Genomic DNA, 14,645 nt, shown 5'->3' with positions numbered 1-14,645 from the left:
GTGAACCAAAATACAAACACTTTTACTATCATGACAGCAATGTTTTACTATTAAATCCTACTTCATGTATTAGGTACCGGTAAACGGCAGCCTTTACTGCTATCATTATCATGCTATTGTTCTTTTCTAAATCTTCACACTATCTTCTGAACTGATCTTCTCAACAACCCGATGAGGACAGACTAGGCTTTAATATCTTCATTTCACTGATGAGAAGAAGGAAATTCAGAGGCTTGCTATTTACCTAAGGTCTGGAATTCTGATGCTCATTAAGGCTTAACTCTCAGGTAGACAATATTTTCCTGTTTCTGATACCTATCGCTTTAGCAGTTATAGTTCCATCTGTTACACAATGCAAAGTTTTAAGTGTAACTTAAGTTAATAAATATGTTAAAATCTAAGGGACAAACATGATTGATTTATGTTTTCTTTTTTTTCCTACCTCCTAGGAAATGGTAAACCATAGACAGTTCTGTAATGAGCCTGTTATGTTAAATGTTAAGGTAAATGATATTTGCTAAAATGTTTGTATTAATCTGTACAGTATCAAAACTATAGGTAAAAACTCTTCTATCAATATCTATCATATCAAAATTACAATTATTCCATTCAATTTGTCCCAGATCAAAGCTAATATTTTCTTTGGTCAAAATGCCCTGGACAGGCAGATCATAACGTATCATTTGGGGGCTGTGCAAACGAGTGTTTTATGCTATGAAGGCTATTAGACTACCCACAGATTCACATAGTTAATAAGAAAATTATATCTCTATGTAGATTTCTTCTCAGGAAGAAATTAAAGTATAACACTTGCTGCTCTTATGAAGTTATTTTTTAAAATTTAATTTATTTATTTTATACAGCAGGTTCTTATTAGTAATAAATTTTATACATATTAGCGTATACATGTCAATCCCAATCTCCCAATTCATCCCACCACCACCCCCCGCCCTGCTTTGCCCTCTTGGTGTCCATACATTTGTTCTCTACATATGTGTCTCTATTTTTGCCTTGCAAACCGGTTGATCTGTACCATTTTTCTAGATTCCACATATATGCATTAATATACAATATTTGTTTTTCTCTTGCTGACTTAACTTCACTCTGTATGACAGTCTCTAGGTCCATCCACGTCTCTAAAAATGACCCAGGTTCATTCATTTTTATGGCTGAGAAATATTCCATTGTATATATGTACCATATTTTCTTTATCCATTCATCTGTCAATGGGCATTTAGGTTGCTTCCATGACCTGGCTATTGTAAACAGTGCTGCAATGAACACTGGGGTGCATGTGTCTTTTTGAATTATGGTCTTCTCAGGGTATATGCCCAGTAGTGGGATTGCTGGGTCATATGGTAGTTCTATTTTTAGTTTTTCTAAGGAATCTCCATACTGTTCTCCATAGTGGCTGTATCAGGTTCATTCCCACCAACAGCACAAGGGGGTTCCCTTTTCTCCACACCCTCTGCAGCATTTGTTGTTTGTAGATTTTCTTATGATGCCCATTCTAACTGGTGTGAAGTGATACCTCATTGTAGTCTTGATTTGCATTTCTCTAATAATCAGTGATGTTGAATAGCTTTTCATGTGACTCTTGGCCATCTGTATGTCTTCTTTGGAGAAATGCCTATTTAGGTCTTCGGCCATTTATGGATTGGGTTGTTTGTTTTTTTAATATTGAGCTGCATGAGCTGTTTATATATGTTGGAGATTAATCCTTTGTCTGTTGCTTTGTTTGCAAATATTTTCTCCCATTCTGAGGGTTGTCTTTTCGTCTTGTTTATGGTTTCCTTTGCTGTGTAAAAGCTTTTAAGTTTCATTAGGTCCCATTTGTTTATTTTTGTTTTTATTTCCATTACTCTAGGAGGTGGGTCAAAAAAGATCTTGCTGTGATTTATGTCAAAGAGTGTTCTTTCTATGGTTTCCTCTAAGAGTTTTATAGTGTCCGGTTTTACATTTAGGTCTTTAATCCATTTTGAGATTATTTTTGTGTATGGTGTTAGGGAGTGTTCTAATACATTTAGGTCTTTAATCCATTTTGAGATTATTTTTGTGTATGGTGTTAGGGAGTGTTCTAATACATTTAGGTCTTTAATCCATTTTGAGTTTATTTTTGTGTATGGTGTTAGGGAGTGTTCTAATTTCATTCTTTTACATGTAGCTGTCCAGTTTTCCAGGCACCACTTATTGAAGAGACTGTCTTTTCTCCATTGTATATCCTTGCCTCCTTTGTCATAGATTGACCATAGGTGCATGGGTTTATCTCTGGGCTATCTATCTTGTTCCATTGATCTATATTTCTGTTTTTGTGCCAGTAGCATATTGTCTTGATGACTGTAGCTTTATATTATAGTCTGAAGTCAGGGAGTCTGATTCCTCCAGCTCCATTTTTTTCCCTCAAGATTGCTTTGGCTGTTCGGGGCTTTTTGTGTCTCCATACAAATTTTAAGATTTTTTATTCTAGTTCTGTAAAATATGCCATTGGTTATTTGATAGGGATTGCATTGAATCTGCAGATTGCTTTGGGTAGTACAGTCATTTTCACAATATTGATTCTTCCAATCCACGAAATAGTATATCTCTCCAACTGTTTGTGTCATCTTTGATATCTTTCATCAGTGTCTTATGTTTTTCTGAGTATAGGTCTTTTACCTCTTAGGTAGGTTTATTCCTAGGTATTTAATTCTTTTTGTTGCAGTGGTGAATGGGATTGTTTCCTTAATTTCTCTTTCTGATCTTTCATTCTTAGAGTATAGGAATGCAAGAGATTTCTGTGCATTAATTTTGTATCCTGCAACTTTAACAAATTCATTGATTAGCTCTAGTAGTTTTCTGATGGCATCTTTAGGATTAGTTATGTATAGTATCATGTCATCTGCAAACAGTGACAGTTTCACTTCTTTTCCAATTTGGATTCCTTTTATTTATTTTTTTTCTTCTCTGATTTCTTTGGCTAGGACTTCCAAAACTAGGTTGAATAAGAGTGGCAAGAGTGGACATCCTTGTCTTGTTCCTGGTCTTAGTGGAAATGCTTTCAGTTTTTCACCATTGAGAATGATGTTTGCTGTGGGATTGTCATATATGGCCTTTATTATGTTGAGGTAGGAGGTTCTCTCTATCCCACTTCCCGGAGAGTTTTTATCATAAACAGGTGTTGAATTTTGTCAAAAGCTTTTTCTGCATCTATTGAGATGATCATATGGTTTTTATTCTTCAATTTGTTAATATGGTGCATCACATTGATTGATTTCCGTATATTGAAGAATCTTTGCATTCCTGGGAAAAATCCCACTTGATCATGGTGTATGATCCTTTTAATATGTTGTTGGATCCTGTTTGCTAGTATTTTGTTGAGGATTTTTGCATCTACATTCATCAGTGATATTGGTCTGTAGTTTTTTTTTTGTAGTATCTTTTTCTGCTTTGGTATCAGGGTGATGGTGCCTTGTAGAAAGAGTTTGAGAGTGTTCCTTCCTCTGCAATTTTTTGGAAGAGTTTGAGAAGGATGGGTGTTAGCTGTTCTCTAAATGTTTGATAGAATTCACCTGTGAAGCCATATGGTCCTGGACTTCTGTTTGTTGGAAGATTTTTTTTTTTTTTTTTTGTGGTACACAGGCCTCTTACTGTTGTGGCCTCTCCCGTTGCGGAGCACAGGCTCCGGACGCACAGGCTCAGCAGCCATGGCTCACCGGCCTAGCCTCTCTGCGGCATGTGGGATCTTCCCGGACCGGGGCGTGAACCCACATCCCCTGCATCGGCAGGCAGACTCTCAACAACTGCGCCACCAGGGAAGCCCTGTTGGAAGATATTTAATCACAGTTTCAATTTCATTACTTGTGATTGGTCTGTTCATATTTTCTACTTCTTCCTGGTTCAGTCTTGGAAGGTTATACCTTTCTAAGAATTTGTCCATTTCTTCCAAGTTGTCCATTTTATTGGCATAGTGTTGCTTGTAGTAGTCTCTTAGGATGTTTTGTATTTCTGCGGTGTCCGTTGTAACTTCTCCTTTTTCATTTCTAATTTTATTGATATGAGTTCTCTCCCTCTTTCTCTTGATGAGTCTGGCTAAAGGTTTATCAATTTTATTTATCTTCTCAAAGAATGAGCTTTTAGTTTTATTGATCTTTGCTATTGTTTTCTTTGTTTCTATTTCATTTATTTCTGCTCTGATCTTTATGATTTCTTTCCTTCTACTAACTTTGGGTTTTGTTTGTTCTTCCTTCTCTAGTTCCTTTAGGTGTAAGGTTAGATTGTTTATTTGAGATTTTTCTTGTTTCTTGAGGTAGGACTGTGTTGCTATAAACTTCCCTCTTAGAACTGCTTTTCTTCATCCCACAGGTTTTGGATCACTGTGTTTTCGTTGTCATTTGTCTCTAGGTATTTTTTGATTTCCTCTTTGATTTCTTCAGTGATCTCTTGATTATTTAGTAGCATATTGTTTAGCCTCCATGTGTTTGTATTTTTTACAGTTTTTTTCCTGTAATTGATATCTAGTCTCATAGCATTGTGGTTGGAAAAGATACTTGATACGATTTCAATTTTCTTAAATTTACCAAGGCTTGATTTGTGACCCAAGATGTGATCTATCCTGGAGCATGTTCCATGTGCATCTGAGAAGAAAGTGTAATCTGCTCTTTTCAGATGGAATGTCCTATAAATATCAATTAAATCTATATGGTCTATTGTGTCATTTAAAGCTTGTGTTTCCTTATTAATATTCTGTCTGGATGATCTGTCCATGGGTGTAAGTGAGGTGTTAAAGACCCCCACTATTATTGTGTTACTGTTGATTTCCTCTTTTATAGCTGTTAGCATTTGCCTTATGCATTGAGGTGCTCCTATGTTGGGTGCGTATATATTTATAATTGTTATATCTTCTTGTCGGATTGATCCCTTGATCATTATGTAGTGTCCTTCCTTGTCTCTTGTAACCTTCTTTATTTTAAAGTCTATTTTATCTGATATGAGTATTGCTACTCCATCTTTCTTTTGATATCCATTTGCATGGAAAATCTTTTTCCATCCCCTCAGTTTCAGTCTGTATGTGTCCCTACGTCTGAAGTGGGTCTCTTGTAGACAGCATATACATGGGTCTTGTTTTTGTATCCATTCAGCGAGGCTGTGTCTTTTGGTTGGAGCATTTAATCCATTCACGTTTAAAGTAATTATCGATATGTATGTTCCTATGACCATTTTCTTAATTGTTTTGGGTTTGTTTCTGTAGGTCCTTTTCTTCTCTTGTGTTTCCCACTTAGAGAAGTTCCTTTAGCATTTTTTGTAGAGCTGGTTTGGTGGTGCTGAACTCTCTTAGCTTTTGCTTGTCTGTAAAGCTTTTGATTTCTCCATCGAATCTGAATGAGATCCTTGCCGGGTAGAGTAATCTTGGTTGTAGGTTCTTCCCTTTCATCACTTTAAATATATCGTGCCACTCCCTTCTGGCTTGTATATTTTCTGCTGAGAAATCAGTTGTTAACATTATAGGAGTTCTCTTGTATGTTATTTGTCATCTTTCCCTTTTTGTTTTAATAATTTGTCTTTGTCTTTAATTTTTGTCAATTTGATTACTGTGTGTCTTGGCGTGGTTCTCCTTGGGTTTATGCTGCCTGGGACTCTCTGTGCTTCCTGTACTTGGGTGCCTATTTCATTTCTGATATTAGGGAAGTTTTCAACTATGATCTCTTCAAATATTTTCTCAGGTTCTTTCTCTCTCTCTTCTCCTTCTGGAACCCCTATAATGCGAATGTTGGTGTGTTGAATGTTGGTGCATTTAATGTTGTCCCAGAGGTCTCTTAGGCTGTCTTCATTTCTTTTCATTCTTTTTTTCTTTATTCTGTTCCATGGCAGTGATTTCCACCATTCTGTCTTCCAGGTCACTTATCCATTCTTCTGCCTCAGTTATTCTGCTATTGATTCCCTTCTAGTGCATTTTTCATTTCAGTTATTGTATTGTTCATCTCTGTTTGTTCTTTAATTCTTCTAGGTGTTTGCTCTTTAATTCTTCTAGGTGTTTGTTCTTTACTTCTTCTAGGTGTTTGTTCTTTAATTCTTCTAGGTCTTTGTTAAACATTTCTTGCATCTTCTCAGTCTTTGCCTTCATTCTTTTTCTTAGGTCCTGGATCATCTTCACTATCATTATTCTGAATTCTTTTTCGGGAAGGTTGCCCATCTCCACTTCATTTATTTGGTTTTCTGGTGTTTTAACTTTTTTCTTCATCTGGTATATATTCCTCTGCCTTTTCATTTTGTCTATCTTTCTGTGAATGTAGTTTTCATTCCACAGGCTGCAGGATTGTAGCTCTTCTTGCTTCTGCTGTCTGCCCTCTGGTGATGAATAGTCATTTCTTATAGTGGAACTATTCTCACCAAACCAGGCAGAAGTTATCTTTTTATCCTGTCCCATGAGGGGCAAAAGAAAAATTCTCCCAATGTGTTTGGTTTTCCCAATAGACTTTAAAATGTTATTCCGTACCTCTTTATATATCCTTAAAGCTTCTGGATGGCAAGAACCACAAATCCTCTATTAGTATCAGTGTCTATTAGATAACAGAGACCCAATAAATGCTGTTATTTTGGTCTAATTCTGTCTAGCTATTATTTCCTTTATCAAATTTGGATTTTCTCACTTGGATTAATGTCTTATTGAGGATCAGTTATCAGTTTAGAAATATTATTTGTTTCTTTAAATAATTGGGTTCAATAGTCAATGTATTTTTTAAAGAAAAAATAATAAGCTGGATGCAGTAATAGGCCTAGAAAAAATCAGATAAATCCATGAAGATTCCTTAATTCATTTGGTTGGGAATTTTGCAAAATTAGCTTAATCCCAAAGCACCGAAAGTACTAGTTCAGTTCATGTAAACAATTTTTGAATGTTTAAGTGCTAGGCATTAAGGTGGAGAAAAATGAGGTAGGGAGTGAGTGAGGTAGACAGGATTATATCTATGAATGTGACAACCCCTGCCCTCAAGAAACTTACAGAATAACATATTTGGTACTTTACAGAATTCTTTGCTGATAGAGCCCTTTGTATGTATAGTACACTTCCCTTTATTCACAATGATTGAGGAATAATTGGTAATTTGGTGACCTGAATGTAATCGTTTAATATATATAAACATATAAATATATCTGTCACATACATATATGTATATATATATATGTATCCATCACATATGTATGTACATATCTGTCATATATATCATGTCCAGTTTTTGAAGAATTATAATATTATAATGTATAATATTATATATAATATTATAGTAGGGGTCAGAAACATAGATTTGGCCATACTAGCTTGGCTTTATAGTTCTCAAAAGTTTGGTTGATTATTTCATTTATTCATTTTCAATATCTATTTGCCACCTGTTTTTTATGTGCAAGGCACTGTAAATGTATAAGAATACAAAGATAATCTTTCACTCATTCATTAGTTAATTTACTTAAGAAATATTTGTTGAGTACCAATGATGTTTCAGACATTGAATGATCAATCATTAGTCTTATGAACTGTATAATGTAGTAGGGGAGATACCAGATACAGATATACAGACACCAGAATATAGGATATTATGTTAGAAACCCAGTAAAAAATATAGAAAGTGCTTAGCTATTGAGCAGACAGACCTATTAGCAATATTTATTTACCTGCAACATGTTCTTTCATCAACTTGGTGATTTACCATTTCCTAATATCTCTTTTTAGCTGTGCCATACAAAAAGTTGTCTAGTCCCTTTAAAATTTTATCTCTTGGGCAAAATTACTGCTATTTTCAATAGTAGTCTGCCTTACTTATTCTAAACTTACCTAGCTCAAGTTGTGAAATGTACTCCCTTGTTTTAATAGTTCAAAAAAAATTAAGTGGAAAAAAAAAATCTCATCTATGCCTTTCACAAGTTAATAGGTTTTGTTCTCATAAAAAGAGTCCAACTTCATATTTTCTCTTACAGCAACCCTTTTCTTTTGGTCATTTTATAAAAGGTATTACTGACTTCTAAAATTCTGCTGAATATAATTTAATCTTTCTCGGATGATTTAGAAGTTACTTTAGGATGTTAACAGTGGCTCAGAGTCAATTGTCAATAGCTGCCCATATAGGATGCCAAAGGCATTAAAACTGAATTGGATTAAACTGACTGCAGAACTGGGTCATGCCCCAAATGCTACCATCTTAAATATATCAAATTTTCACTTGCCATTTTTCCCTTCTCTCAAAAGTCAATAAAAAAGGTACAAGTTAAACTCTGATTAACTCGGACTCACAATGAATTAGAATTTACTGTATATACAGAGTTAAAGCATAGAGTTACATTTTTATATTTAGTACACTTTTAATTAATCCAGAACAGTAGAAAGCTAAGTAAAGTACTTACATTAGCTGCACCAAGAAGTATTAACGTAGGCCCAAGACCTATTGTATATATTGATCTGAGCATTATTGACACAAGAAATGGCCGAATACCCACAGGCTTGGAGAAGAAAAACAGCATAGATGTGCAGACTGCAACTGCTATCCAAAGCAGAACTGAGAACAATGGTGAAAGTGTACCTGTAAGATGTGGAAGGAGTTTATTTTTACTAAGAACAGAACTAGAACATGTTAAAATATTTGCCACTCTACTTTATATAATACAGCAAGATAAGCCCTGAGACAGTGAATTTCAAAATAACCCACTCTACACACTGTATACTTAGAGGAAATGTCTTTGTACACATTACTCATTATTACATTTCCAGAAAGTTTGTGATGAATCCCAGGCTGCTTAAATACTCACTAGTCATCACTCCTTTCATTAAGTCTGAGACTTGTTCATCTTTCTCTCCTACGGGAGTTACATGCTAAATACTTTGGATAGAGGTATCTCACTTGGGAGTCTTAATTCAAAATTTATGATTAATGACCACTGAATGTTCAGCTAAATCATATGGAATCAGGCAGTGAACTCATACCTTGTCCTGTTTTATTATTATCAAGTTTTTATATTATAGATTCCTCTAAAGAATTCAGAATGGAGAATATCCAGTCTTTAATGAAATACACCTAAGCTTTAACTGTTAAAACATACAAGTGTATTTATGTGTATGAATACATATGTATATGTATGTATTTAGAAGCCAAATGAACATCTAAAAAAAATGTTCAGCTATTTACATCATCAGAAAACAGAAGTTCCAAATGTTTCAAAACTAAACTCCATTACAACAAAATTTTCTTTAGCAATGGCCCTAAAAGGGGTTCAAAAATACATTTCCTTTTTAAAAAAGGACAATTCATTGACGTTTGCTCTGACATGGGTATTCAAAGAATCCCCCTCTGAAGGTCATGTGGTGCTATATTTGCAGAAGTAAATTAAAGGGCAACACTCTTGGGCTGATTAGACCTCAAACGTGTCTTTAGGCTGATGAAGTCAGAGGGGAAACAGTAAAATAGAGATTTTCCACTAGTGATTTCTCTGGGCCACACCTCTTTTTATTATTTATAAAATTCACTTCTGAATGCAAACACCACCACAAGTGCTCTGATGTGCAGAGTTTCTGTATTATCATGGAAACCATGGAATTATCTGGATTCCGTCAGTGAATTCTGTACAAGCCTTTAGTTCATAGTGAGTGCTAATGGATCAAAAGTAGGCAGGAAGATCCTGTCAGTCATTAAAAAACAAACAAAACAAAAGTCAGATAATGAGCAGCACTGGCTTAGACAGGTTTCCTTTTGCAATACTGTTCTTATGTTATCTCTTAAAGCAAGCAGTGATGAAAGAAGATTGGGAGGAGAGATCTGATCTGCCCCCTTACCAGATTTATGATCTGATAAGAGTACTTTGAAGATGGTGGGAAAAAAGGGGTAAGTTCTTTGCTCTGGAAATTACCTTCAATTCCTGTCCTCTGTCAACACGAACAAAATGGGTACCCAACTCATGTTTATTAAGATGCTGGCTTGTGAGCCCTCTATGTCTACCAAAACATAGCCTGACCACCAACTGCCCGGGCTTCACAGATCTGAAAGAGCCATGGAGAGAATGATGCCTTCAACCTTCTCTCATGCTTACTGGGGTGCCATCAGAACGTGAGCTCTGTCAGCGTGAGGACCACCTCTGGGCCTGTCCCAGTGCCTGGCAGGCAGTAACAGATAAATATTTGCTGACTAAATGAATAAACAGAAACATAACCTGTGAGCTCGTTTTGAGTAAGTAACTCAGTCTCCAGTTATAAATTCCCCAAGTTGTGGAGCTTCACTGTTAAGTTTACTAAAACTGCCAACATCTTTGCACACTTAACAACTCTCAGCCACTCACTGGACTCTTCAGTATAATTCACAAGCAACGACTTGGTGTGACATTCTTGTTTTAAAAGTCTCAGCTTTGGCACTGATAGTCACACTGTGCACTGTCACTAATGCCTGATCATCTAACCACATCTTGACCACTCTTTCCCAGACAGTATCTGGCTTGCTGAGATTTCCCCTCGATTAAATATGAAATTATAACCATGAACTTACAACTGGGTATTTGATCTCTTTGTAGAGAGAACTCAAATGGTGTCTAGCCTAGTACCTTGCACAAAGTTTAGTGTTAAATATGTATTTGTGAATAGTAAATAAATTTACAAGTTACTTAAAATGGCTGTTAATTTACAGTTTTGTCATTTGACAATTGACAATAATTTGTAATCATATTCTATATGAATGATCATACTGTTTTCTAGCTGAAGATTTGATGCTAAAAGAATAAACTGAAACTCTCTGACAAACTTTAGAGAAGACAGTACAGACTGTCACAGCCATTTTTTAATCCACTAAGGGTCGAAAGGGGGGACTGTCTTCTTAATACTTTATATAACTTTCTATAATGAGCATGTATTACTTTTGTAACAGAAAACATTTTTAGAATTCCCTCTATATATTATTAAGTGTTAGAAAGTATAAAGTTTGTCCTTAATAAAAATAATTCAAATAGAAAAACTGGAGACCTCAAGGCAATTCACCTCTCCTATCTACCTCAACTGACTTGTTCATACGTTTACTTAGAGAGCTTGGTGCTTATTACTCCCCTCTCTTCATTGCTCTGCCCCTTGCAGAGCCTCAGAAGAATTTCCTGTTTCCCCCACCTCAGTCCAGCTAAACTAGACCAGATAAATCTATGGGTGTTCTTTACTATTGTGCCTCACTCCTTTCTTCATCCCTTAACTAGACTGTAAGTTCCTTGAGGACAAGGACAACCTTCCCAACCTTTGTATCTCTAGGGCCTAACACAGTGCCTGGCACCCAGCCACACTCCATCAATGGTTGTTATTAAGATGAGTGCATTAAAACCACCCTGAAGAACTTATTTCCTTTAACATGAAGCACTTGAGGGAAAAAAGAATTACACCGAAAATTCGAACACAATATTCTTAAAAAATCACATGCTATCTGGATATAAGAAATCCCCATGGCAGCACTTTTCTCTGCTAACGGTCTGCCTTTGCCAAACTGGGCAGGGATGGTTGGCATGGCAATGCTCAACTTCTGAGTGGACATCTAGGAGATGCTCTAGCATCAACAGCTCTGGTTTCAGCCACAACCAGCATAGCATCCTTCCTCAACTTTGGCACAAGTTTCTTTTTTAGAGAAGCACATGTTAAACATATAAACCAATCAACCAAACATGGAAACCCAGACCAAAACCTACAGTCACACAATAAGCCCTGGCTTCCTGAAGAAATTCAGAGCTCTGCAAAGCCTGGCAATGAAAGGAGATTATCCGCAGTAGGGGTTGGGAGGGTGGGGGCCTTCTAAGCTGATCCTCTGAGAATCACCTTCCCCAGTAAGTATCTCCCTTTAATTATTGTACACTGCTACCCTGGTTGCAGGGTGACACTATTTTCTCAGTTAATATTACAACCCAAGTGTGAACCAGAGATCTGGGCACAACTGATTCCCAGTAGCTCATGTGTGGTCAGGCTGGAAAACACCCTTGGAGAAAGCATACTCAGCCCATTCTCCCTGCCACATCAGCCACAGTGACTCCAGAGCAGTTTGCATTAGGATCTGGGGTTGGGAAAGGTGGCCCATTTTGACCACAGGTCTTTTTTTGGCCCAAGATTCACTAGGTGATTTTTGTGATCAACTTCTATACCCAGAAACCAGGAACCTCAGAGTTGGATGGAGTCTTCATATTTACTTATTTTTTTCTTTTTTAACTTTTTATTTCAAAACTTTCTGACAATGTTACAGTTGCAAATACAATACAAAATTCCCATATACCCTTTACCTAGATTCCCCAAATACCTTACATAATCACAGTACCATGATCAATATCTGGAAATTAATAGGATATACCACTTTAATCTATACACCTTATTCAAAGTTCATGGATTGCCCAAATAATGACTTTTTTCTGAACCAGGATCACACATTCTTTTTAGCTGTCATGTCTCTTTAGTCTCTTAATTCCTCAATATTTCTTTGACTTTCATAAGCTTCAAGAGTATGGGCCAATTATTTTGTAGAATGGTCCTCATTCTGGATTTGCCTGAAATTTCCTCAGTTTATGCATTTTTGGCAAATGATGCCATGTCCTTGTCAGCACATCATGTCAAGAAGCACTCGATGTTGCTATGTCTCATTACTGGTGACATTAATATTGATCACATAATTAAAGTGATTTCTCCACTTTAAAGTCACTCTTGTTGCTTTTATAATAAGTATATTATGGAGAAATACACTTTGACTATGTCAGTGTCCTGTTTCTCATTATACTTTTTCATCTAACACTCACCTATTAATTTTAGCATCCACTGATGATTCTTACTACCATAGGATGTTCGCCAAATGGTGACATTCTGTTTCCAGAATTAATTGGAATACTTTCTCTTCTATCAATATGGACTGCTGGATTCTTATTTTATTCTATGGGTTATTACGTATTACTGTCAATATTTTTTCTCAAAATTTCCACTGATGTGGCCACTGGGAGACCTTTCAAGTTGAATCCTGTGTTCTCTGACATGTCCCCATCACTTTTTTAGCACTTTTTGGAAGGAATCTTATGATCAACTAAATCATCTTTAAATTGCCTCAAAGTGCTCCAGCCATGGAGTCATCTGGTCTATGCTTGACAAAATCCAGGGTTAGAGACTTGTATGTCCAGCACAGAATTTACCTTCTCCTGCCAATTCTGATGGCCAAGTATGCTAGTCACTCTTAACTTTGCTTCCTCAGCCTTCCTAGCTATGCATAGCGTGTAACTGAAGGTTGGAGGCTCAGCTAATCCTGACCAAAACTGTAACCTTATTCATGGAGCTATAATTAAATAAACCACATAGAACTGTAATCAGATTACCCAAACAATCTTCAGATTCCACATTGCCAAAATGGCAGCTCATGCCTTCCCTTCCCTCTTAGGGCCACACCCACACCCAGATACCTAAGAGTGAGCCTCCATCTTGGTTACTACTGTTAACGTCTATTCAGTCCCTTTTGAAGAGGAAAGTCTGCATCTGCACCTGATGATGACACAGCATGTTTTCCTGCCTTGTTTGTGTTAGTCCTATTTCTTTCTGAGGCTGGAGCCTCATCCCAAATTCCACTATGTATGTGGTTTCAAGTTCTTGTTCAAGGACCCGTTGTATTAGCAACACCTTGGGAACTTGTTAAAAAAATACACAGTTCCAGACTCTGCTCCCGAATTATTGGGCAAATCTTCCTAAGCCTCTAAGTCTTTATCCATGAGGATGAAGTACTTACCTTATGGATTGTCAGGAGGATTAAATGAAGTTATGTATGTGACGTGCTTAGCATTTTGCCCGAGCCTATCTAAATGGTAAACAATAACAGCTGCTGTTATCCTCATCAGTTTTCCTATCATAATTGTTATTAGTCAGGCAAATATGAAAAAATGTAGCAGGTGTTCTACTTTCTCCTGCTGAGTAAAGAGTAGATGTCCAGAGTGGTGGCAGCGCCCATCTCCATGATATTTCATGTACAATTGGTGGCAGCAGAGGCTGTATACTTTGGCTCTGGTGGTCTCGTAAGGGATATCATGGAATGGAACTCAGGGAAGATGATGTCCTGTATAAAGGGGCACCTGTTACCTACACACTCGCAACCTAATCATCCACAGAGAAAAGTCCTAGATTGTAAACAAAAGCGTTAACCTTCTACTCTGAGATCTGCCATTCTTCAGCTTCTCTGGGCTTCCATCTCTGTATGTGTCAAATGATGATTTGGTATTAGATGATTCCAGAACTGCTTCCTTATCTAAGATGTTATGCTTCTATTAACCGGGACCCTACGATCTACTCTCCGCATTCCATGTGCCAATGATACTAATTTATCATTTCCGGCTGGACTTCTCCCCGTAACAAGAGTTACATTCTTCTACGCCAAGAGGGCTATCATCACTAAATGAGACTAAACACGATGAAGAGAAAGCTGTTTCCGCTTCCTGCTGTATTTGCAACTTCCCTACATAGGGCGGCCAAATATTTGCTATGTTTTCATTGCTATTTAACTCACACATCTACTCCACTGCCAAATATTCTTCTTTTATTAGCACTGGTGTACCTTCTAAAAGAATCAAACTTTTTATGACCACTCAGATTATACCCAAAGGCTAGAACTTTGATATCTGCTGTCTGTACGGACCTTGGAAATAATAAATTA

At 36.6% G+C, this 14,645-nt stretch overlaps 1 protein-coding gene across 1 annotated transcript in view; it reads right to left on the bottom strand.

Moving 5' to 3' along the window:
* ITPR2 (inositol 1,4,5-trisphosphate receptor type 2) overlaps positions 1–14,645 on the bottom strand; it is a 540,309-nt gene that overhangs the window by 90,066 nt on the left and 435,598 nt on the right. The window contains exon 49 of the mRNA XM_082634919.1: positions 8,374–8,549. Within this exon, the coding sequence (XP_082491045.1) occupies positions 8,374–8,549 (176 nt within the window). The remainder of the gene's footprint in view (positions 1–8,373; positions 8,550–14,645) is intronic.

Source organism: Mesoplodon mirus (assembly GCF_964341445.2).
Source record: "Mesoplodon mirus genome assembly, chromosome: 11".
NCBI classification, from domain to species: Eukaryota; Metazoa; Chordata; class Mammalia; order Artiodactyla; family Ziphiidae; genus Mesoplodon; species Mesoplodon mirus.
The sequence above is the reverse complement of the archived record's forward strand: the minus strand, read 5'-3'. Positions and strand labels throughout refer to the sequence as shown.